The following is a 24,952-nucleotide window of genomic DNA, read 5'->3' on the forward strand; positions in this document are numbered from 1 at the left end:
GAGGGAACACAGACCGGCGGAGAGAAAAGGGAGGACACAGAGGGACATATGAGACCATAAAGAAAGGACCAAACAGAGGGGGAGAGAAAGGAGGACACAGAGGGACATATGAGACCATAAAGAAAGGACCAAACAGAGGGGGAGAGAAAGGGAGGACACAGAGGACATATGAGACCATAAAGAAAGGACCAAACAGAGGGCGGAGAGAAAGGGAGGACACAGAGGGACATATGAGACCATAAAGAAGGACCAAACAAGAGGGCGGACGAGAAGGGAGGACACCAGCCTTTCTTTATGGTCTCATATGTCCCTCTGTGTCCTCCCTTTCTCTCCGCCCTCTGTTTGGTCCTTTCTTTATGGTCTCATATGTCCCTCTGTGTTCCGGACTTTCTCTTCGTGTCTTTAAGAATGGAGATTTCTACTTATCTCTATTAGTAGTGTAATAGTGATAAAATAGTAAAAGGTACATTGCTGTAATGTGCGTGTATGTGTGAGAGTGTGTATGTCCACAGTAACTACATGTGTGTGTTTTGCTAGTGTTGAGGAATTTAGATAGAGGGAGATGTATTTACGGTCAAACACACACTAAAGCATTCCCCCATTGGGGTCCCATTCATTAAACACACAAGCCGACTCCTCCGAAGACCAGCCTCAGTCAACACACCCTACCAAGCATATCCCCCATTAATGACTGGAAAGTAGTCTAGCACACAAACCGAGCTTCTGCGCCTCATGCCCCCACTGTGTGTTAGATTGTTGTTTGTTCCATTTATTTACTCAGTCATGTATTCATTCATCAAAGTGTTTGTTGAAAATGTTTAATGATTGACTGATAATATTTTCCCATTGCATGTGCCATCATTATTCATCTCCCGTGTTTGTGTCTCTTCTCTTCTCTTCTCTTGTAGTCTTCACTGGTAAGTTATCATCATTATGTCATCCTATTTCTATGAGATTTTAGTTGTTTATTCGATTATTATATTGCAATGCTTGCAAAGTTTTTCAATGGCTTGTCCTGTTAACCAAGCCACATCTCTCCACCCCTGCAGTGCCCCCAGCGTTTGCCATGCGTCCCAGAAACCAGGTGGTGGCGGTGGGGAGAACGGTCACCTTCCAGTGTGAGGCCACTGGCAACCCCCAGCCTGCTATCTTCTGGCAGAGGGAGGGCAGCAATGTGAGATACCATCTAGTCCATCTAATTTGTAAATGTAGATGCATAGAGTTTAAGTTATTGATCCATATCCTAGTGTAGGATATAGGATATTGATAACACCATGTCCAGTGGATGTCTCAAGCATAGACATGTAATTCCAGTCTCTCAAGACCCTTCTGTCTCTTYCTCTCTGTCCTCCAGAGCCTGCTATTCTCCTACCAGCCCCCCCAGCCCTTCAGCCGTCTCTCTGTGTCCCAGACTGGCAGTCTGACCATCGCAGATGCCCAGCGCTCTGACGCCGGGTACTACAGCTGTCAGGCCCTCAACATTGCTGGCTCCGTCATCACCAAGGCCCTGCTGGAGGTCACTGACAGTGAGTGAGGGAGGGAGGGAGGGAGGGAGGGAGGGAGGGTTTCCTCTTATCAACTGACCAAAGCTCCTCCGTTATGTAAGTTGACTCCACTGGCCTGGTTGGCTGAGTTGTCTCTCCATGATTGGAAAATACAGAATCTGTGGCCTCCAATGTCATGACTAAAAAATCACCACTGTGTAGCTGAATAGCTACTTGCTGCTTTGCTGACTGGATGTATGGCAGATCAGCCTTTCCTGTAGACTGCTGAGATGCTGTGTCCTCTATGGTTCATTGTTTCTTACTGTTACTAATTGTTGTTGGAGTGAATTCAGGAACCCTCAGCTGCAGGCGTTTGGACTCCAAACCCCCTGTTCCCATGGTGACACTGTGCATGCAGACTGCCCATCCCCTCCTTACAAACTGAGCCCTCCCCCAAAACCCACACACATATACTCACATTTTCACACACACACATTTTTACACACACACACATACAAACACACACATATTTAAACACAGACACCTTTCGTTCTCCTCCCTAATGTCATGCTGGTGAACCGAATGATGATAATCCTGATAATTGCATCAGTTATTAAAAACTGAATTAAAATGGTGAGTCTGGCTCAAAGGCCTACAACTGTAATTACAGCAACCATCACCACCAKCAAAGTCTACTTGGTTATAATAAACTGACTTGAGTGTGGGCATGCGTGCGCATGTGTGTGTGTGTCTTCACTATGTACATATATTATGTTAATTCACATAATTGCCTGAGGCTGGTACAGGCGGCAAGCATTGTCTGTGCATAAAGGTGACTTCAGCAGTGGTASCTATTGGTTCTGGCTAATCATATGGCGATGATAAAGCTTTCTGCAGCTGCCAAGGTGTCGCAACGGACAAATAAGAGTCACTGACGTAATGTACACTCAATTACACTTAATGGAAATGAAACAAGGATGTAGCATGTTTAATCCAAGGAGGACTTCTCACTCTGCTATCCCTTATATTTCCTTCAAGTGAATAGGCCTACCCGTCTCTCCCCTCTCCCTTCCCCCTCCTCCCTCCCTGTTTGCGAGGTGTATTTGTATGGAAATAACTTGCTGCCATTTCCTCTGGCGGTTTTCAAGGTGTTTCCATTATTTTTCCCTCTGCCTCTGATTTTGGAGAGCTTTCCCCCCCTATTTCCACAAGGTTGTGAAGTGGGAGAGTGATGGCTGCGTGACTGCTGTCTAAATGGGATTTGTTATTAGTTGGTCTGTGGTGCTCTGGCTTTTGCCAGCTCCTACTGTTCCTGCTACTTCCCAGTGATTAGCCAGTTGCTCTGGGCATTGGGATAATCTGATTTCTATTCCCTCCACTGCCCCAACCGATCACTCCTATTGTGTTCTCCTCATATCAATTTCCCTCAATATCTCTCACATCACATCTGCCCTTGATTTTCTCTCTGTCTTTCCCTCTTCCATTCTCTTCTATACCTTTTTTATTTATCTCTCTATCTGAAGGGGTGATTTACTGAACTATTTACTCTCACAGTATAACTGGTATTAAACAGTACATTCTCCCGCTCTCTTTCGAATAGTGGTGTCGGACCGCCCCCCTCCCGTGATCCGACAGGGCCCGTCCAATCATACGGTACCTGTGGACAGCACAGTGGTCCTGGGTTGCCAAGCAACAGGGACCCCCACACCAACAGTTCACTGGAAGAAAGATGGGGTGATGGTGTCCCCCGAGGAGGCCCGCATCACCCAGATAGACACAGGAGCCCTGCAGATCCGCTACGCTAAGGTAGGGGGCAGCGTAACACCACCACCAACATACACTCACAGACCACCACTCAGACACCACCAAATGAACCCACTCTTACACTGTCTCTGTGTCTCTGCTCCTCAGCTTGGAGATACAGGCGTCTATACATGCGTGGCGTCCAGCCCCAGTGGAGAGGCATCCTGGAGGGCTTACCTGGAGGTGGAAGGTAGGTTATGGACATCATAATGATCTTTTCAGCTGTATCTTTCACTCTCTATCATCATTAGTCATTGCTGTGAGTAAATGGGTATTTATTTGATTGTTTGATTGCCACTCTGACCTCTCTGTTTTGTGTGTGGCAGAGTTCGGAGTAGTAGTCCAGCCAGGTCRACCCACAGACCCTAACCTGATCCCCAGCGGCCCGTCCAAGCCTGACGTGACTGACGTGAGCCGCACCTCAGTCACTCTGTCCTGGAAATCCAACCCAAACGCTGGGGCCACGCCCACCTCCTATGTCATCGAGGCATTCAGGTAAGTCTAGGAAATCCAACCCAAACGCTGGGACACACACCATGCGATAACGCACTCAGAGCCTTGCGCACCGCCAGAGGGCACCCCACAAGGGCATCGGCAACTCAGACCAGGCTTACCGCCAGACCGGATCACCAGAGCGTCCAGCCTGAGCCATGACCAGCCAGCAGCCGTCACGAGCATGAGCACCAGAGCGTGCAGCGAGCCATGAACAGCCTAGAGCTCGTCACGCGAGCCATGACAGCCAAGCGTCAGCCAGCCATGACACCAGAGCGTCGTCCAGCCATGACCAAGCCAGGAGCCGTCAGCCAGCCCATGAACTAGTCAGAAGCCGTCAGCGCTCAGCGATGGACCAGCCAGGAGCGTCAGCCAGCATGACCAGTCTCCAGAGCCAGCCATGCCAGGATCGCGCAGCACATGCCCGGAGCTGCGTGCCTCACCCGGAGCTGCCGTCCTCAGCCCGGAGCTGCGTCCTCAGCCGGAGCTGCCGTCTCATGCCCGGTGTTGGCCCCTGTATTGCCGGTGCTGCCCTATCCGACTGCACCGCCATCACCAGCCCCTTCACGACGATACTACGGGTGCGAAGTTTAGCTTGGCAGCGGCTACGGATCATCTGGGGAGCACGGATCACAACACAACGAGCACAGCACCAAGGAGCAGAACGATGCTATGGTGTGATGTGGGGACAGGCGTCCAGAGCCGGAGCCACCACCGTGAAGATGCCACCCAGACCCTCCCTACAGACCACATATTTGGTGGTGCGTTCGACAAACGCAACACCTTCGAACAGGCAGAGAGGTCTCATGTCCAACGTCTACTCCACACACACACACACAGCAATCTATTTTTATGTTATTTTGATTATGTTTAGTTGTCAGTGGCCGTGAGTGTGGGGTGGGCTCACTGACGCATCACAATGTTGTGTGTGTTTTGGTTAGTCTCTATGGGGTGTCTGTTGTGTAATGGGATAGAGTATTGTTAGGTGTCTAGTTCCAATGTCTTCTGGTGCTAGATTGGTCTCATAGAGACAGCCTGTCATTCACATCACTTGTCTCTGATTGGGAGCCATACTCACATCAACAGGTAGACCAACTACACAGACAGTCAGAGCACCTTTCTCAGCATGGGTAAGTGTGCGTCCCTATGTTTAATTACCACGTCTCAGTTTGTTGTACCTAGATACAGCTTAGACGTTATTTTAGACAGAGCAGTTGAGAACGACAGATGCATCTAATTAATTGTCATGATCTTTGTCTCATTGTTGTATGACATGGTGGATCATGTTCCGAATTCAAGATTAATTACCTACCACATAACGTTACCTGGGCCGTCTTTCTGGTTCAATACTATTAATTTAGAAAGAGGATGTGAAATGGTTTTATATAAAACTTATTCCGTTCTTAAATTGTAGTTATTTTAAGGATTCACACAGAATACTTACTTTATCAGAAAACGGATAGCGCTGGATTCGTATGTTTCAGCACATTGACTGTGCAGTGTAACGGCAAGTTTGGGCCAGTGAGTGGACATGTCTTTGAACATAAAGTGTTTAGTCTGAGAGGTGATCACACTAAGTTAAACTGCACTAAGAATTAGTTAAACAATGGGTTCACCTGAGTGGCAAACTTCTGTACCGGTGTTGGATAGACAGTCAGGTATACTAATTTAATAGTTTTGATTGATACACTGAGTTACACGCCAGAGTCTTGCACAGGGGCATTAGAGGTCAAGGGGGGCAACACAGGGCGAATCGCGGGCCAGTTGATTCACTTCTTAATAGTGGCATACTACTGCTCTAAACAAGTTCACGAAGGGTCTCATGATTGAGTGGGAGGAAAAAGCTTTCTTGCTTAATTGAGAGCATTGGTTGTTATATGTATAGGAAAAATTACTTTGAGAGCACGCTTTATCATGAACAGGGATATAACTATGCAGCGAACGAGCAGAATCTGCAAAGCTACCTAACAGACAATAAGAGATGAGTGGTAGACATTCGCTTTGCCATCATAGACACCGTATGGTCATCTTCTAATTCTCAGTAGGACTCTCCTCCAGAGGAGACCAGAGGAGAGGACTTTAGTAAAGGGGACCACGAAAGACTCCACTAGCTACAGCAAGTCTAAAAAAGTATAATGCAGAAAGCATCCGTTCCGGTCGGTCAACAGCCAATACCCAGAACGAGAGACTAGACACATTACCCAGCCACGCAAACATAATGGAAAAGAGCAGTGGTTTGCATCTTCTGGTCAAGATGAGGTGAACTCAGGAAAGGGGAGTTTATTTTTTCTGCCATCGCCACAAGGGAATAACACGCATTCTTCTGGGGCGTCACACTTGATTCACTACGGGATTAGGTAATCAGGTGAATTCTGTGCAGATTACGCTCATTGCATGTAAGGACAAGTGACGACGACAGTGTCCTGTTTATACCAAAGGGACACAAAAAGACCACAGGGGGTCCCGGAAGACACAATAGACCCCAATATGCACCCACATAGAAAGACAATATAAAAAAGATAAACTGGAGGGTATAGAACACCACTAATAAATGAAGGACATCACAGCGTCGATGGGTCTTCACTTCTCTTGTGCTCACACAAGGAGACAATCGAAACTAGTCATAAGCTGGGAGTAAATGCGAGCGGGTAGGCGATTTGGGGTAAACTAATTTCGGAACCTTTTGGCATACTATTTGCCTGTATTGACTGGCGCAGGCCAATAAAGAACTTTAAGCGCTTTGAGCTCTCTCAACTCCACTTAAATCTGGCTTAAACCACATGACTATCGGCTATGGTCATTGCCGTCCCTGTCTTTCCCGCCATTTGGTCTATATAGGGGTCACCCCGCGCCATCCCATAGTTCATAGTCACTTTACTCTACGTAGTTAGTGAACAAATGTCTAACCATAAGGGCTATACTTTGCGGACACAACCCCACTCCATCTTGAAGCTCGACTTTACAACTTCCCCAACCAACCACCCCTCGACTACTACCGATAGCCGGCACTCTTCTATAAAATAAAACGTTTTTTTCCTGTCTGACTTATCTAGAACCTTATTTGGGGCGCTCCTCACTTTTTATCACACCTTCATACCTTAGACTTATCACCTTTAACTTCTCGGATCTGCTCGTCCTTAATTACTCTTAGATTGTATTAATATTACTTTGTACTCACTACCACGATCATCTATTTCATTTTTTATTAAAAGCTGCACTTGTCTAGATTCAATGTTCGGCTCTCTGTATAAAGTAGGCAAGGTTACTTTCACATGTTTCTCATGATATTACGCACAGTGACAAATAATATATGATCTGTCGATTTACAATATTGCGCAATTGGTGATACAATCTATCCCTCTTTTTCTAATTCTTCATGCACAATTCCTCTTCTAAAAGTCATTCCCCTAGCCGCCCACCTAGTCAGTGTTCATACCCACTCATAACCTCATTCCCCCTTCTTTTTTCTCTCCCTCAACAATTAGGGGTAGCAGACTGCGTGTCATCCCGAGTCGCATTCAACTTATTTATACCCACCCCCACTATTACGCTACATTTATACCACCTCCAAGCGTACACCTCCAAGTACAATTAGCCCTCTCATATCCTGAAGCTTCTTTCTACAAGTGATCAGAACACATTCTCCAGCGCTTGATCGATTGGCTCTGGTCTGTTGGCCAATAACTCAGCCAGCACGTTTCTCTCACTCTGCTCGCACTCGTGCAGCATCGGATTAGACGAGATATGGCCTGTTCTTGCTATATGGGGCATTTGGCTGGGACTCCACAGCGAGACCGCCACCGGTCGACTTCGCATTCACAACTTTCTTGCTAATCTCGTTTCTCGCTGACGGATGGCCACATCGAGAGATCCAGTCAAAAAAAATGTTGATTTGGGACATGAGGCAGGGGGCTGCATATCCAGTAGTCTCGAGCTCGCTCTGCCTCTTGGACTGGTCAACGGGTGAACATTCCCTTAACTTCTAAACCAACCGCACGAATGCATGCTCTGCAAGAACTGGCACACACCCCAAACCCTGTCCTGGATTTAGGCCAAAATATACTCTTCTGTCCTTTTTGTCATTCAAAGGAATTCTATTATGTAAAGCCAAAGCAAGAGAGTGTTGTAATGGACAGCCGGGGCTCATGAGTTTAGGTTTGAACAAGAGATTTTCATTGACGGCAGGGAAAAAACTCCTGGCCGCAACCTATGCAGTGGGTTAGTTCAGAGAGTCCAAGGGTCAGGACCTCTACTGGGGAGTCGGCAAAGATAGTTATAGAGAATAATTTGGTTAGGAAATAGAAAAAGGATGTGGGTAAGACAGAAATAGAAGATGACGATATTATGGTAGGGACAAATATAGCAGGTAACACTTTTTGAGATGAACATGATTGTGAGTGACGGATTTGGGAGTACAGTTTATTTTATTTGGATGTGCATTAACTCTATGTTTGATAAGAAATTGAATAATTGAATTTTAAGGTTCATCTTTGTTGATGTAAATACACTGGTTTATTGCAGTTGAGCAGTCCGAGCTCCAGGAGTCCCAACTGCAAATGGTGTCTTTCTTTCTTTAAAAAGGACATATTCCTGTATTGCCAATAATTGTTCTGATCAGGTAAAGTAACTCTGACTGTGCAATCGCTGGGGACCGATTCTGGGTCTACAATTAACCTCATCGAAGATTGTGCCTACCAATCGACCTTCATATCGGCCAAGTAGGTCAGAGCAGAGCAGGGCGCACGTTACAAAGGAGTTTGGTTAAAATGTCTCGGGCATTTGGGGCACAACAACACCAACCAATGATGAGAAGGCTAACATTGGACCTAAACACCCCACCCTAGAATCACCACTAGGCCTGCCTAGCAACCACACACACACACAAGCACACTCAAGTCACCAGCTTTATACACGAGATTCTCACCCTACTATCACTCAGAAGACACAAGCGCAAATATGATGCGGCTGACCACCACCACTACTATCAATGAGCGCTATAGCTGTGTGTGTGTTTGACCGCTAGTTGTGTGTGGTGACATATGTATTGATTGTGTATGTGTGTGTGTAGTGTACATGCACTGTGTGTAAGTCTCTTGATCTGACTGCTGTGATAAGACATCATTAGAGGGACTAACTGGACGCGTGCCCATTAGGCAAGACCAATCTTGGACTATACTCAGCACATTAGTTCCGCCTTATAATTCATATTTGTGTCTCCGGTCAATTCTCTCGTCAAACTCCCCCCCAGCTCACCGACCAACACATGGAATAACATAAGCAAAAAAAACCGAGACAACATCAGTCTTGCACAGTCAATGTCACTGGTTTATTTTCAGCAAACTTAACATGTGTAAATATTTGTAGACATAACAAATACTTCTCACACCGAACCTGCAAGACAATACAACTGAACAGTTCCACAGACAACTCGGTGACCTAACACGATATCGATATAGATGTGTCCCTGAACAAAGCATGCGTGGAGATACCAAACATCAAAAGTACAACAAGTCAGCATATTGGTGTCGAGCACCAGCTACGCAAATCTAAGATACGGTCATTTCGCAAGCTAGGCGATACATCCTCCTCATGAGGACTCCATGCACCCAGATGTTTCATAGCCACGATTCTGCTAGTGACAGATGATTCACGGCAAACAAGGCACAACACCACTCTTACATCAAAGACACCTCAGCAACGTGTTCCCGGACATGGTTCTGGGGGGAAATGGGCACTAGCCACCCTGTCAGCCCGTCGTGATACAACAGGTCTAGCAGGTAAGTGGTCAATGAGAATTGAGATCAAGGCGATTCTTGCGGCTGAGCCACATGGCAGAACACTGACATTCGCTGTCTTGGTCGAGAAGACTCACTAGCACACAAAGAACGAGCACTATGGTGGTGGCAATTGTCATGCACGCTGGACAAGGGTTCCGCATAGTCTTAGAGATGGAGCCTACGCTCAGGAAGCAGGATACAACATGAGGGAGGAGAATGTCTTTTCCTGTAACGGCACAGATAGCTTGCTGATTGCCGCACAAACTGCACACAACCCAGCTCAGGTCCGAATGATGCACACAGTCTCAATGTGACACACAAAAGCACTCTACACCTATCCGATCCATTATTACGAATAAACGACTGGAACAGCTCCAACACCACACATGACCTCACCTTTAATCCAAGGATCCCAGGCTCAGAGTACAGACCCACGTTCTCCAGTGATACACCCGCTGCCATAACTCCACACTCACCCAAACCCAGAACAAAAACATCACAACATAAATCAGGTCCATTCCGTACGATTTAGAAGCGTCAGAATCACGAGCAAACATCACCACCCTGGGTGAATGCTCAACCACCACTACCGCGACTTCGTTCAGTGAAGAGCATCTTTATAACTAATGCGTCCAGTCCTGTCGTGTGTTCGCAGCCAGCGTTGCGGTCTATTTGTGCCGCATAAGGAAATCCAAAAAGGCACATTCGGTTGGTTCCCGGAATGATGACTTATGTCTGAGAGCTCTGCCTTAACAAAGGCCTAAGCAAGCCTCAGTCTAGCTCTCTCAGCTAATTGGCTAGAAAGTAACTTATGAGCACTGATGGAACAGGGCGATTGCTCGCGTTCCTGGTGTTAACTCGGGCAGTTGTTGTTCTCAGAGTGGCCCATAGAAGTCTTGGCTCGTACCTTGGGTCCAGCAAAGTATAAGTGTGAACTGTTTCTCGGACTATGAAGCATCAATAGGTTCGCTGTGCAAGCCTGGTTATTGGTTCACACGGCGTGGTCGTAGACCACTCCTGGCACGTCGACGGCCATGATAGGCATAGTCACTCTCTCGCTTTCTACCTGCCTCCGCACTCGTTCACTTTCAATGAAGCGTCTCACAGTACCCAGCAGATGTACCTTCTTGGCAATTGATTGACTCGTGCCGCCACATCTGCAGTCCTATATACCTCCTTGCGCTTACTGACTAAGACGTTCTCTACTATGACATGTCAACCACATCAATCCGGCCCAAATCATGCAGATAGAGCAGACGGACCCTGGGCTATCTTTCTTTTAGGTGGTTTTTCAGAGTCCAGATAGAAGAGATCTAGATCTTTAGTTGAGGTCCTAAAGAGTTTTTAAGTAACTGTCGACCTTAACTGCCTAGCGATGGCTTGTAAGCTGTTAGTTGGTCTTTAAATGACGGATTCCATCCAAGGGACGGTTATGATCAATGGTACAGTAGTGGTGGTTAATGGTGTCTCGTGATGAACCAAGCTTGAAGAAACACAGTGAGGATTTTAAACCTTTACATATTAGTGGAAGATCTGTTGAAGTTTAGTGATAGTTCCTACAGGACATTCATAGGGCTTCATTATGCGCATCGACAAGCAGTCAGCAGCACGAGGCATGTAATCCAATGCAGGAAGAGAGAAAAACCAGGGGAGAGACCACGATGACGGTGGGAAGAGAGATAAAGAGGAGTACTATGAGCGTATTGTAGAGCGAGCATTGAATGATTGTCAGAGAGCAGGGAGAGTTACGGACGAGAGAGAGAGAGAGAGGAGAGAGACGAAGAGAGAGCGCAGAGACGTAGAGAGAGCATTCGAGAGAATCAGCGATCGAGAGAGGAGAGAGTAGAGCCAGTTTAAACGCGGTGCACCAGTAGAGAGTCCTGCTTCGCTCAGAGAAGCTTGATCTCGAAGAACAGAAGCGACGCCACACGTGTTCATTTCAGAAGTTGTACAAATCGTCGTCCCACGTCTGTCCTTTTAAACCTTGCCTAAGGTTCTTCTGCTAATCCGTCCAACTCCTATTAGTGGTGCCCATCGTGCTCTGATTGTTAGGCAATTCTGAAGCAAAGTCCCAATGCCTTTTGTGCTGAACGGGAGCATTCTCTCTCTGTCCTGGTCCGCTCACCCCGGGCATGTTTCCAGAATAATCCGTTACCACGTTGTTGCCTATTTAGTACCTGCGCACCTGCTGAGTCAATGCCTGATTAGCTATTATCATCATTAAATATGTCCGCGAGCCAACTGCTCCGGGCCAGCACTATTGCCTCCAGAAAGGATGGCTATGAAATCTACGCTAAGTCACGATAGGAGATGGGAGAGGGATAAATAAGGAGTAGAGGGAGGACATGAAGGACGGGTTAGGGAAGGGAGGGCGGGGATTGGGTTGGAGATGTAGGGTCCAGGTCCACAAAGGCAGGGTTCGATTTACAGTGTGTGGTTGTGATTTAGTGGTGGAGGGGAATTAGATTAAGGGGAAGATTTTTATTAACGGGGTCAAACCACGAATCAAAGCACGCCCATATGGGGAGGGGGGACCATTTGCGGTATATAGCAGCAAGCCCTAAATCCATCCGAGATCCACAGCCCTCAGGTAACCACACCCTAGATCCAGCTACTACTTAAGCATATCTCTTGCAACTTAATAAACTGGGAATGAGTTCATTGGATTGTATTCCTTAGAGTTTTGCTCACATAGAGCGGGCTTTTTCTGATTTGGCCTCTCCAGGTCTCCTTACACGGGTATGTTAAGGGTCTTGATTTGTTTTTGTTATTATACCTGTTCAGTTTACTCAAAAAGAAGAGACTGTAATCAGTATGCATACCTCATACCAAGACAAGGTAGTTTGTTAATGGTTGAAAGACTTATAATAATTAGATTTTTTGTAACCATTGATTTGGGACTATACTATAAGTTTCTTTCTGGCAACTCTTGGGGCAATGTGCCCATTGCATTTATTCACTGTCTGTACAGCTTCACCACACATGTTTGTGTGCATCTTGTCACTGGTGCTACGCACTTGACTGCGTCTGCTCGTTCCGGTGGTTTTGTATGCTGTCACGACTGAGGGTGGGCTTGTCTAAAACTGACTGGATTATTTAGTAGTTAATTTGATAGGATCGAATGGCTGATAACTTAGAGTTACGACTTGGAATTAGGTTGAGGGAGATTTTAGGCAGCGAGGTAAGACCCAATTGGTAACAGACGCTGGCCTGATTGATATCCGGGACAGATGCATCTTTCAAAGTCAGATTGTAATAGAAAAATGGGACTTAGTACCTAGATTAAGAAACAAAGCCCAAAGGGCAAGAGTGGAAAATCAGACTACCATCTTCTCGATCAACACCTGTCCTTTACAGCAGTGGGGCCCCCAGGATTATTTGCCATGCGATCACAGCAGACAAACCAAGCGACGGGATGACGGGGCACAGGCACTTCGGAGGTATGACAGAGGAGTGTAGAATAGGTCTCACCTAATTCGCACCTACAGTTTCTGGGCATGACGAGGCAGGGAAAATAATCCTGGCACGGACCTATTGCGAGGGAGGAATGCTGAACTTGTCATGTGGACGCTCATGCATAATGAACTGTCGTGATTTCACATTTTTTTGTTTAGAGCAAATCAAGCTCTGAAATGTGCGAGGAATGAGGAGGGGAAAACAGGAGGGCAACGTTCTTAAAGACGGACATGGAGGTTCGACTTTAACTTAAAGCTTAGCCGTTCTCCAGATGCCGCAGGGATAATTCCCATCTGTGACATAAGGGTCTAGAATTTCATTAATATAATGTGTTATAAAGCACGACTATGTATAGTGGACTTGAAAGTTGAATAGTATATATAGAATAAATCGCGTACTTTATTCCGTACGGGGGAGGGTAGGATTGGGATAGTAAGCATAAGGATTAAACAGTTCAGTGGGGATTCCAAGGGGCCATGATGTTAGGTCGCAATTTCATCGTATCTGGTTCAGGAACTCCTTCCTGCTTCAGGAACTTTCTTTCCCTGCTAGAGGTTCAACATTTCCCATCTAAGAGGCCTTGGCTTACACACTCCTACACCCCTGATATGACCCAGCCTTCACCGTCCCACACTCTCCTTTAGAGGGTAGCTTTTCCCAACGGGAACATGAGGAGGGGCAGCTACGGCACACCACACAACAGCACACACACACGCAGATCCCAACGGCTCTTTGAACGGCCGGGGTACTGAAGCTGTCAGCCCTCAACATTAGCCTGGCTTACACACAGTCATCCAACACACAACAGGCACACACGCTCAGGAACAGGTCACTCACACACGGAGACATGTCAGAGTCATGACCAGGAAGGGGAGTGAGGCAGAAGGGAAGGAGACAGCGCAGTTTCCGTCTTTATGCAACTGCCAACAGTCCTCGTACACTCATGCATACAAGTATGCCACTGGCCTGGCCACACATGACTAGCACACACTATCTGTACCTCTCACACTACGCGAGATCTGGAAAATTACTCATTTTTTGTGACCGACTATGGCATGTGAGGGAAACCGGACTCCACATCGCTCATAGCTTCATTATCCGCGCGCAGCCCAATTGGCCGGCCAGCTGGGAAAAATAAATGACAATCGTGTGTGTACATAATGGAGAGAGGCGCACTTGACATAGTAACTTTTGTTAGAGACACAGAGAGAGCAGGAGCAGAGCGCTATGCATCTCTTACTTCCAGGTATTGATCTATTATTCTGTTCAGATGAATTAGAGGTCCTCAAATGTGTGAGGGCCGGTTCCATTAGCAGATTGCTGGAATAATGGAGTGGAGTTAGAGATGATAAACATGCGAGCTCGCGAACTAAAACAAATAGGCTCCTTTCTTCAACTTGTAAGAACGAGAAGTGGGATTAAATGTTACCCGAATGTTTAGTCCGTGTTTTTATTTGAGAAGTTGCTTGAAAGGCGCGTGAGAGACGGAACGCTATGGCTACTGGGCACTTGGTCACATTTGATACATAGGAGGGACATTAAAGTGAAATCTAGCTCTTATGTCCCCATCGCACTGAATAGATGCGTAGATCAAGCTCTTAAGACCGTTTTGCTTATTGATTGAAGTTTGGTTTGTCCTTTGCAGATTTTTGTTAATGAACTGAGGGCAGTCATTGCGGAGGTCGACTTTAGGAGATTCTAGCGTTTTGCAATATGACACAATATAGCTGCTTAGTGAAACTTGTGGGTTTGTTGCAGGGGGATGTGCCCGCTGAATAGCATGTATAACAAGCCTTCTATGCCGAGCACATGGTGTCCCTCAGACCGCGTTGGATCGGATGAATTCTCCAGCATCTGTCGTGTGGGTCTGACTAACTGCCGCAGCATCACTCAGGATGATGCAATGTTACTTACCCTAACTCTGTATAGTGGGACGAAAAGAGGAAGGGGAGAAGAAACGCAGGCACGTAGAGGGAGGGGAGGCAAGAATGTGGATGAGGAAGCGAACGAGAGTGTTTGCATGAGACTAGCGCGAGGAGCGGGAGGGCCCACGCTATTGAAAGAGAGACGCCATGTCGGTCTTGGGTAAGGATAGACACACACTGGGGACCACACGGACCCGCAAGAGACGAGAGCGGTGAAAGAGGCTCGCTCCCTCAACGAGTGGGAGACTGCAAGCGGCAAACCCAAATCCTCCAAGCACATACATTACTAGTAATATAAATCACCCCACATTGTGTTTCACTACATCGCGCTAGCAGTTGGGTTATATTACAATGAATATAAGAGGGCGCCTGAAATATAATGCAAACTCTTCAGCAACATCCTATCATATGACTGGCAACACATACAACCTCAGCTAGGATAACAAACCAAGCGATCTCACCGTGTATTACTCGCTTCGCTTTCGCAAAAAAGGGTTTCCAAAGGCGTTATTTGTCATCGGCGGAATAATGTCCCCGAATAGGAATTGGGATAGATCCTTTAATTGGTTCCAAGTAGCCAGACTTAATATTTTGGCGAGTTCATGGTTTAGTTGTAATTACAGAAACTGGAAATTTATAATTGTGGGTTGACATGGATTACTTCCAAGCTCAAAAGGGTAAGGCTCTTCGAAACTGGTTAACACCAGGAAACAAAGGGTGGTTGTCAATCTTATTTTCCACTTACCCTGGAACAAAAGAGAGACTCTCTATACACAAAGGGAAATCTCATTTTCTAGTTTAATAAATGAATTTTTTCATTCTAAAGACAGGAGTCGGTGTAGGACACTGGATGTGTTATCATATGACATCAATTCCAGCCCACGACACAACAATAAATCAGCTGGCTGTTCTGGGACAATGTAGTCATGTTGGTGTCTCTGCTCAGAGCCCACAGAATGGGTATTCTAAAAGTAAGTATTTGTATAGCATTTAAACTTTCGCTATTTAGCAACAACACTAATGATTCCCTGCCTGAATTAGTGGAGTCACTTGCTCTTAACAATACTTCGTAAGGAGGCTGTTTTTGGGGGGAATGTAAACTCAATCCCTTGTCCAAACTCAACACAATGAGAAGGGGGGGGATCAATTCCACAAGCGTTATTCATAAAAACGTATTCGTCCTAATCAGTTTGCATTAATATATCGTAAAGGCATCACGTATTAACTTCAATTGTAGTATGCAAAAGAGAGCACATCCGTTAGCTGTCCCTAAATATGTCCTAGAAACGATGATGAGCAGCCCCTCTATCGGGCGGTATTGGATTTAAGTAGTGGGGGTAACTTTCCTTCTCGCATCCTGCTCGACCATAACTAGTTCCGTGTTCAATGGAACAAGACGGACCCAAAAGCACGACGAATGGTACCAACCCTCCTTAAGGGAAAGTAATTTGACTCATAGTGGAATTCACTTACGAAGTCCTAAACATAAGTTTCCACTGACAGCAACAATGCCACGGCCAACCAGTCACTAAAGAAGCTGAAGGAGGATAAGCAGATGTTTATAATCAGAACACAAGTGGTATTTGATATATTTTCGAATGGAATGTAGCATCCACTGGAGGCTGCAAGTGTTCCCCTCTCTTTTCCCTCCAACAGCAGCGCACCTCCCCAGTGTACTTGAAATGATAGAAGAGCTATGTTAATCTCTAAACTGGAATCGACAACCCAAGCCCTAGCACTAAGCGAGAGATTTTCATAGCACGTTCTCTGAGTGAGAGAGTAGGAGAAATCGAAGTCACGCCTTTTTTGCCATCTCGGTGATGCTCGCACCACGAGATGGGGTAACGCTCGCTCAACCTTCGCACTGTCCAGAGTGTTACAGCCTTCAGAAGTAGGTGCAACATGTAGCAGAGTGTTATCTATGTAAGGAAAAACTGCGCCGTATGTGAGTCTCGTTCTCACACATATGACGAGTCAGTTCATACCCTTCTGCCTCTGGATGGGGGAGGGCGAGGTGGCATGTTGGCTTTCCCCCTTTGGTGGTCGGTCTCTGCGGTAATTGGTACAAGGTGCAAGTTGGGGTTGCCGAAGGGGATATGGCCGCCTGGACGGCTGGGTTTCTGAAATGGACGTAATTAAGTATTGGATCCGGGTCTGGCTGCAGCTCGTGCAATACACGATTGGTAAGCTTAGGCTCAATCTCTGTTCAGGCTATTCATATTTATCCTCGTGATGAGCCAGCTTCCATAGCACACTCTTGGGCATTTTGGTTGCAGGATTAATCTATTATCTAACTATTATCAGCTGTCATTCCTTCTATTTCATGGGATATGTAGCCTACTAGTCCTAGTAGCTCAATGTCCTATAGTGCTGTGATTGGGGATTGATGTCCTGTTATAGAGCAGACGCCGGTCTAGCCAGTCCTCCCCATTGGGCCAGCCTCCTCTACCTCTAGAGACCGCCCACTCCCCTGAAGCCACTACACCAACGAGCTAATCTTTTGTGGTTTGCACGCCCTTATATTACTAACCTCATCCTTTCAATTTTTAGAGATCATGCGCTTCTCAGAACAATTTTTACAACTATCGCAATGCCTCTCTAGATTTTGCCCAACTTTCTCTGGTTCTCCATCTCCATTCTTTCTATACTCACATATTTTTTATTTCAACTCTCGCTACATATCTGATCAAAGGTGGGGGTTATGAATCCAATTTTTACCAAGGCAGTTACTCTTACAAATTCATAAGTCAATCGACAAGGGGTATTTTCGATCCAATCAAAAATCACTAAACAGTCTTATTTCTCTACACCAAAGATACCCGATGCTATTTCTGCATCGGAAAGAGCGACTATTACTTATACTATACGGCGACACTCATGCAAGGTTTGTAATATCTCGTAACCGAAACTTGGTTACAAAACACCCATGATCACACGGATTTCGATGGGGCCCGGTTGCAAAGAACAAACACACGGAGGATTTACAGAACCAATCAGGGACGCAGCACATGGTTTCATAATGGGTTCTTGCCGCCCAGAGTTCCCAAACAAACGGGGACCAGGCTTCTCAACGTAACAGCTTGACGTCATACCCAAAGCAGTTATAAGAATGTACCATTTCATGCCGCCAGACACGCACAAACACACCACACGACACAACACAACACACACACAACACACACACACACACGCCACGATGCGGCACACAGCACACGCAACGCACAACGCGAACGCACGCACGCAACACAAACATACGAAAAAAGGATTTGATGGTCTCCGGAGGAGGACCATTAACCCAGAGTGAGGAACAGGGGAGCACCGCAGAATCGGTACATACGCTAAAGTAGGGCAGCGGGGTAAACCAAACTAAATATTAATTGGTTGTGTTGACCAAACGCAGTGGAGTACGATGTGTTGGTTGTAAGACACGGGGTGCTGCGGTGTGTCAGACATACACGTGTGTGTAATATAACTTTGATAGTCTGCAGAGTAACTGCAGCTCACAGACACCAGAGGGGCTCAGGGCCACAGACCTCCTTGGTGTGTTACTGCTCCATGTCTTGTCCCTGTTACCTAATGCACACACATTAACAGCCACACTAACACACATCAGATATACTGTATTTAAACAAGACCACATTTCCCTTTAACTAAACGAGGGTTTGAAATATGCAAAGACGTCACTGTAGTTAAGTGATCACTTTGAGGCACAAGTTACAGAAAGAACAGTAAGAGAGAAAGACACGCACGCAACACGAACAGAGAAGTTTATTAATAGACAAGAGAATAATTAGAGACATCCTCCAGCGCTTCAGGTTAGGGCAGTAGGACAGTTGACTATGGACAGAGGACTTGTAGCTGGTAGTGTGGGTATTGGTTGTATGTGATGCGCAGATAGTAGAAAAAGCTCTTGTGAGTCCACAGCAGGACCTTCATGCAGCGGGATCCCTTTACAGGGCCTTTCTGCAGAGTCGCTTTCACCTCGTTTTCTGACTGGCTTTCAGGCCGGGCACTGTACAAAATCTATTCGGTACTATGAATAATCGGACAAAGATTGTGGAATTGGAACTCAAAGGGACAGGAAGAAGACACAGTTGAAGACTTAGATAACAGTAGCCTCGCAGACCCTTTCGGTTCTAAAGTGACCTTGTTTTGAATATCTGCAAGGGAGATAAGCTCTCTGGCTGTCCTGGTTCAAATGATGCAGGAGCAGACAGAGGGGGGAGTGAAGGAAGTCACGAGGGAAGAGAGAGGAAGGGCCAGCGGCGGTATATGAAAGGCGCCACAATAAGGAAAGTACGGACGCATAAGAAGAGGAAGCGTAAGATACGCACTATAGGTGGAGAAGAGCAGGAGAGAGAGAAGAGAGAGAGAGAGAGAGAAGCACAGATGAGAGAAGAAAGAGAGAGTGCGCAGGAGCAGAGACGAAGAGAGAGAGGGACGCGAACCTGAGAGCGAAGGAGCACAAACGGAGAGAGAGAGACGATTTCGAGCTGGAAATACTCGACAGAATATATACGCTACAAGACGGCTAATAGGCTGGTAAGTCCATCGCCCACCTAATCGACACAGCAGCATCTTACTTTCAATTCTCATTCACGGAGCTGCGGCCCTACTTCAGTCCGGTTTACCGGTCTAGGGAAATTCCAAACCACAAACGCGGGCCCACGCCCCCCTTATGGTTCATTGGGAGGCATTCAGGCCAGGGTAAGCCCCTCTCTCAATGGAATCCTTGCCATCCCAATACACGCATGGGTGTGGGCAACGCCCTCGACGCGTCGAGCTTGGTTAACCCTGACAAATTCAGAAAAGAATAAGTATTTATCTTCATTCCTATTGCGTGGTTAATTGGGCGAGGAGAAAGCCACAGCACACAAGAAAGACGCAAGCTGGGGCTTCCTTTAACAGCACCACATAGGGAACCGGTTACGCTGTACATAGGCATACAGACCCCGGGGCAGAGCAATATTGGCTAAGGCAGGGTTCTAGGGAATTCAACTCCCAAATACTGCTGTGGTCCCACGCAGTCCTCAATTACCATTATGTCCTATTGCAGTTCCCGATGTTTGGAGCAGAGAATCGATGAAGGTTCTAAGTCGGTGTAAATTTTGTTAATCCAACAAACGCTTGGGCCATTTGGTCTTTCCGCCTCCTAAACCGAGCGCGATTCTTGGAGCACTCTGGGACAGTGAATTGATCTGCCTTAAGTCATCATAAATTCATGGGTGTTCAGCCTCCATGGTTAAGAGGTCTAGTGTATGGGGAAGATTCTGTCGCGCATACACCGTCGACATGAGCGCTGGCTCGGGGCCACCGGCCTCATATCGTGTGTTGTTAACCCATCAGTGCATTAACTTGCATTTAAATGTGGGGGGTTATGTGGTTTGGGTGAAGTCCTCCTCTCCAGCTTCTGTTTTTATAATGCAGCGGCGATCGGGCTCCCACGAGATTTATACTTAATGTGTTAGGGACGGATTTCTGAGTAATACTTCATGAACGTGATGCACTTCAATTTTGAAAAGGACCGCCCGTGTGAAGTTGGGAGTCCGATTACTTCTTGCTTCGGTTATCTGTGTGGTGTGTGGTGTGGTGGTGTGCCGCATATTGTGTGTTGGCTGTGTGGTATGTGTGATCGTGTGGTGTGTGTGTGTGTGGGCGGTGGTGGTGGGATGTGTGTGTTTGTGTGCTGTGGGGTGGGTGTTGTGTTTGTTGTCGCTTTGCGGATCACGGATGGTGGTGTGGGTGATGGGATCGTCGTGGGTGGTTGTGCTGGATGGATGACTGTCCGACACGGCGCGGGCACGTGTTATCCTGGGTGTCGTGCGGTTCTGGGCGGAGCTGCGTGCGTGGTGATGCGAGTGATGCTAATGGTCTCGGTTTGTACAGGCCAGGTGTGGGACTTAAGGAACGGGAGGGCGCACCCCAATTTACCTACTGGATTCGGGGGAGCAGTGAGCTGTAAGCTGGGTGTCTGCCAGCTTTATTCATATGGTCTAAACAAACTCCTATGTTATAGCAATTTTCTCCTTCCTCTTCACACCAGCTAACTTCTCCAGATGTATCCTGGAGGAACCGGTTCCATAGCTGATGTCAGAGGAAACTGGCGACTTTTTAGGCTTCGGTTGTCACTTTGGTACACTATATACAGGGATAAGAACCAAGGCAGGAACTTGGGGTAGGGGCTAGGACTGAGAGGGCTGATATATGTGACGTTGGGACCTTGGATAGCTTGGGAGCTCGGAAGAAACACTTGAGGCAATAAGGAAGAGAGAAAAAGCGAATGGGCAAATTGCTGGTCCATCACAGAGACCCCCTCCCTGTACTCCAGTCTGGGCCCCAAAACTCATATCACATCTCGTACCTCTCCTCTTTCTCCCCCCACCAGTCTGCCTCTAGTGGCGGGGTAGGGACTCCATTTTTCTGGTCAGATTTCCCGGAGGATCGGCGCGGTGGGGGGTGATTTCGTCTGGTGACAGCTCTCATTTTCTCCACAACTCCCACCATCCTCACTCTCTTCGTCTCCATTCAGTTCTTGGTTAAAGTAGAGCGTCAGAGGAAGGGCGATGAGAGGGGAGTGAGACGTGTGGTGGAGTCAGTGATAATAACGTTGGTGCTCTGGAGCTCTCTCTCCTGGAGTCCGCCATAATACTGGTGGGCCCCCTAGGGCGCTCGTCGTTCTGGCAGGAGTTAATGCATCCCGAATTCATTCTTCTTAATAGCAGAAAATCTTATAGCCGTTTCACTAAAGTGCCTTTTAGCGGCTTACCCAGGAGGATCGATTCATGGTCCTTGGGACTCACTTTGGGATGTTGAATTATTACCAATTGGTGCAGAGGAATAAGCCCAGGCGTTTCATATGGAGGGAACTAGCAGGGGGAGGAGGCATAGGAGTCTGTGTTTTGGGCTTTTCTTCCCCTACCAGCATAATAAGGATGGGGGGAATAACGAGGCTGCGGGCCTTCTGGGCCAAGCGGAAAACGCAGGCGAGTAAAAGGCTCGCTATCCTTCGTCAGTGATTTAGGGGACGGCGGCACTTTCAATCTCAGCCGGTCGAGGACAAAATATAATAAATTTTTTAACCCTCTTTTATCTCCCCAATTTCATGGATAATTTCAATTCGTATCGGGCAACTCGGTACGGACTGGGGAGAGAAAGTCCGGAGACCGTGGCGTCTCCGAAACACGACCAGCCAAGCCGCAATGCCCCGCTTAACCAGCCGCACCAATGTGTCGGAGGAAACACCTGTACACCTGGCACTGTGTCAGTGCCAGTGCCCGGCCCGCCACAGGAGTTGCTAGAGCGCGATGGGAAAAGAGAAATCTCGCCCTGCCAAGCCGTCTCCTAACTCCTCAAGCACAGCAATGCAGTGCTTAGACTGCTGCGCCACTCAGAGGCCCCGCAAATTGATTTGAACAATTGTTCCCCCATAAAATGAGACCCTATTGAATTTCAAATCCCGATGTGGCCCTTGAGCCAAAAAGTTTGCCCACCTCTGCCCTAAACCTTCTTGCTTGCGTGGCTATATTGATTATCACAAAGGCTAATTTGATTGATTGAGAAAAGAATGTACTTCAGAAACATAAGAGCATAGAATGTGCTGTATAACCAGCTGTGAGAGCTGTGGCAGGATGCAGGGTTGGAACCTAAATTATTTTCCAATCGTTTCATTCTGACAGAACCATACTTTTTTTCATTCCGTTCCAATTTTCCGACCAGCAAATCAGTTCTGAACTGGTTCCAATCCCCAAAGTGATGGTTTATCTTTGTCCTTTCTGTTCCTTTTAACCTTTCAGTGATACCCATCCCGGATCCGGGAGCATCCTCATCAAAAAAGCTGACTAGCATAGCCTAGCTAACAGCGACAGGGATATCAATATAAATAATTTCATGAAATTAAAAATTCCAATACTGCAATGAAAGATATACATCTTGTGAATCCAGCCATCATTTCCGATTTTTAAAATGTCTTAAGCGAAAACACACAATATGTATTTAATATAGCTAACCACAATAGCCAAACACACAACGGCATGTTTTTCACCATGTTTCACCCCATAGGTAGCTTCACAAAACCCATAAATAGAGATAAAATTATCACTAACCTTGAACAACTTATCAGATGACAGTCTTATAACATCATGTTATACAATACATTTATGTTTTGTTCGAAAATGTGCATATTTGAGGATAATATCGTAGTTTTACATTGCAGCCACCATCACAAATAGCACCAAAGCAGCCAGAAATAATTACAGAGAGCAACTTGAAATATAAAATACTCATCATAAAACATTATTGAAAAATACATGGTGTACAGCAAATGAAAGATAAACATCTTGTGAATCCAGCCAATATTTCCGATTTTTAAGTGTTACAGCGAAACACAATATTATATTTATATTTAGCTCACCACAATAGCCAAACACACAACGCCATTTATTCACCGCCAAAATAGCTTTCACAAAACAGCATATAATAGATAATTATCACTAACCTTTGGACAATTTCATAAGATGACAGTCTATAAATCATGTTATAACATACATTTATGTTTTTCGAAAATGTGCATATTTAGAGCTGCAAATCGTGGTTATACATTGTGAATACGTAGCAACAATTCACCAAATTGTCCGGAGATATTTTGGCAAGTCATCTAATCTAACCAAAGAATCATCATAAAACTTTACTAAAAATAGATGTGAACAGCAAAATGAAAGATACACTGGTTCTTAATGCAACCGCTGTGTTAGATTTAAAAAAAAATAACTTTAGTACAACATACAGCATGCAGTATTGTGAGACAGCGCCTCACATATCCTCCGCCTTGTTGGAGCAACATTTACCACAAAAAATACGAAATAACATCAATAAATCATCTTACTTTTGCTGATTCTCCATCAGAATGTTGTGCAAGGAGTCCTAGGTCCAGAATAAATCGTTGTTTTGGTTTAGAATGTCCATTTCTTCTGTCGAATTAGCAACTTTGGCTACATGGTGGCGCGAACATGCCCATCAACTCTTGGCACTTAAAACGAAAAATTCCAAAATTCCCATAAACGTCGAATAAACTGGTCAAACTCGTTGAAAATCCTACTTTATGATGTTCTTCTCATATGTATCCAATAAAATGAGAGCCGGAGCAATTCGTAGTGTATACCGAACGCTTTTCAGAAGACAATGTGAGGTTCCCCTGTGCGCCGCGAAAACTGACAAAAGACCGAATCGCCACTCCAAAAGCTTATTCGCCCTACATCAAGCTAGACACCCCATTCAACCTTCTACTGCCTGTTGACATCTAGTGGAAGGCGTATGAGATGCATCACGATCCAAATAAAAGCCAGTTGAATAGGCAGGCCCGACACAGACCCCTCATTTTCAGATTTTTCACTTCCTGAGGAAGTTTGCTGCCAAATGAGTTCGTTTTACTCACAGATATAATTCAAACAGTTTTAGAAACTTCAGAGTGTTTTCTATCCAATAGTAATAATAATATGCATATTGTATGATCTAGAACAGAGTACGAGGCCGTTTCATTTGGGCATGATTTTTTCCAAGTGAAAACAGGCCCCCTATTCACAGAAGTTTTAAACCTCTGAAATATAAAAATATTTTTTTTACATGTCTTACCTTTTTGTACTTATACATGTGAAAGATGATAACTAAAGTATCCTTAAGTAGCATTGAAATAGTGAATCCATTCTTCTCTAATAAAAAAATCTTCCTAATTTCTGAATCACGCTTTAAAACATAACAGGCTACATACAGTAGCCTGTGCTTCGGAGGGGGAGGGGCATGTAGCCTACACACGTACACACACATAAAGATTTTCAGCTAGCAGGCAGACACTGGGAAAAGTTTCTGAGTGACTGAGTGAGGGTTTTGCATTGGCACCTTGTTGTGTTTTTTGTGAGACTAGAAAAGATTCCCTAAACGTAAAATAACGTTATAAACCAGTTCCCATGATTTTAAAATAACGGTTCTGTTCCAGAACAGTATAGATCACTTTCGTTCCGGC

At 46.0% G+C, this 24,952-nt stretch overlaps 1 protein-coding gene across 1 annotated transcript in view; it reads left to right on the plus strand.

The window, feature by feature from the left end:
* The window catches only part of LOC111980003 (roundabout homolog 1), a 274,583-nt gene that overhangs the window by 233,967 nt on the left and 15,664 nt on the right, over positions 1–24,952 (plus strand). Inside the window, exons 9-13 of the mRNA XM_070449749.1 lie at positions 1,050–1,174; positions 1,355–1,526; positions 3,085–3,290; positions 3,396–3,477; positions 3,614–3,783. Of these exons, the coding sequence (XP_070305850.1) occupies positions 1,050–1,174; positions 1,355–1,526; positions 3,085–3,290; positions 3,396–3,477; positions 3,614–3,783 (755 nt within the window). The remainder of the gene's footprint in view (positions 1–1,049; positions 1,175–1,354; positions 1,527–3,084; positions 3,291–3,395; positions 3,478–3,613; positions 3,784–24,952) is intronic.

The sequence above is a fragment of the Salvelinus sp. IW2-2015 genome, linkage group LG20 (genome assembly GCF_002910315.2).
Source record: "Salvelinus sp. IW2-2015 linkage group LG20, ASM291031v2, whole genome shotgun sequence".
In the NCBI taxonomy this organism is placed as follows: domain Eukaryota; kingdom Metazoa; phylum Chordata; class Actinopteri; order Salmoniformes; family Salmonidae; genus Salvelinus; species Salvelinus sp. IW2-2015.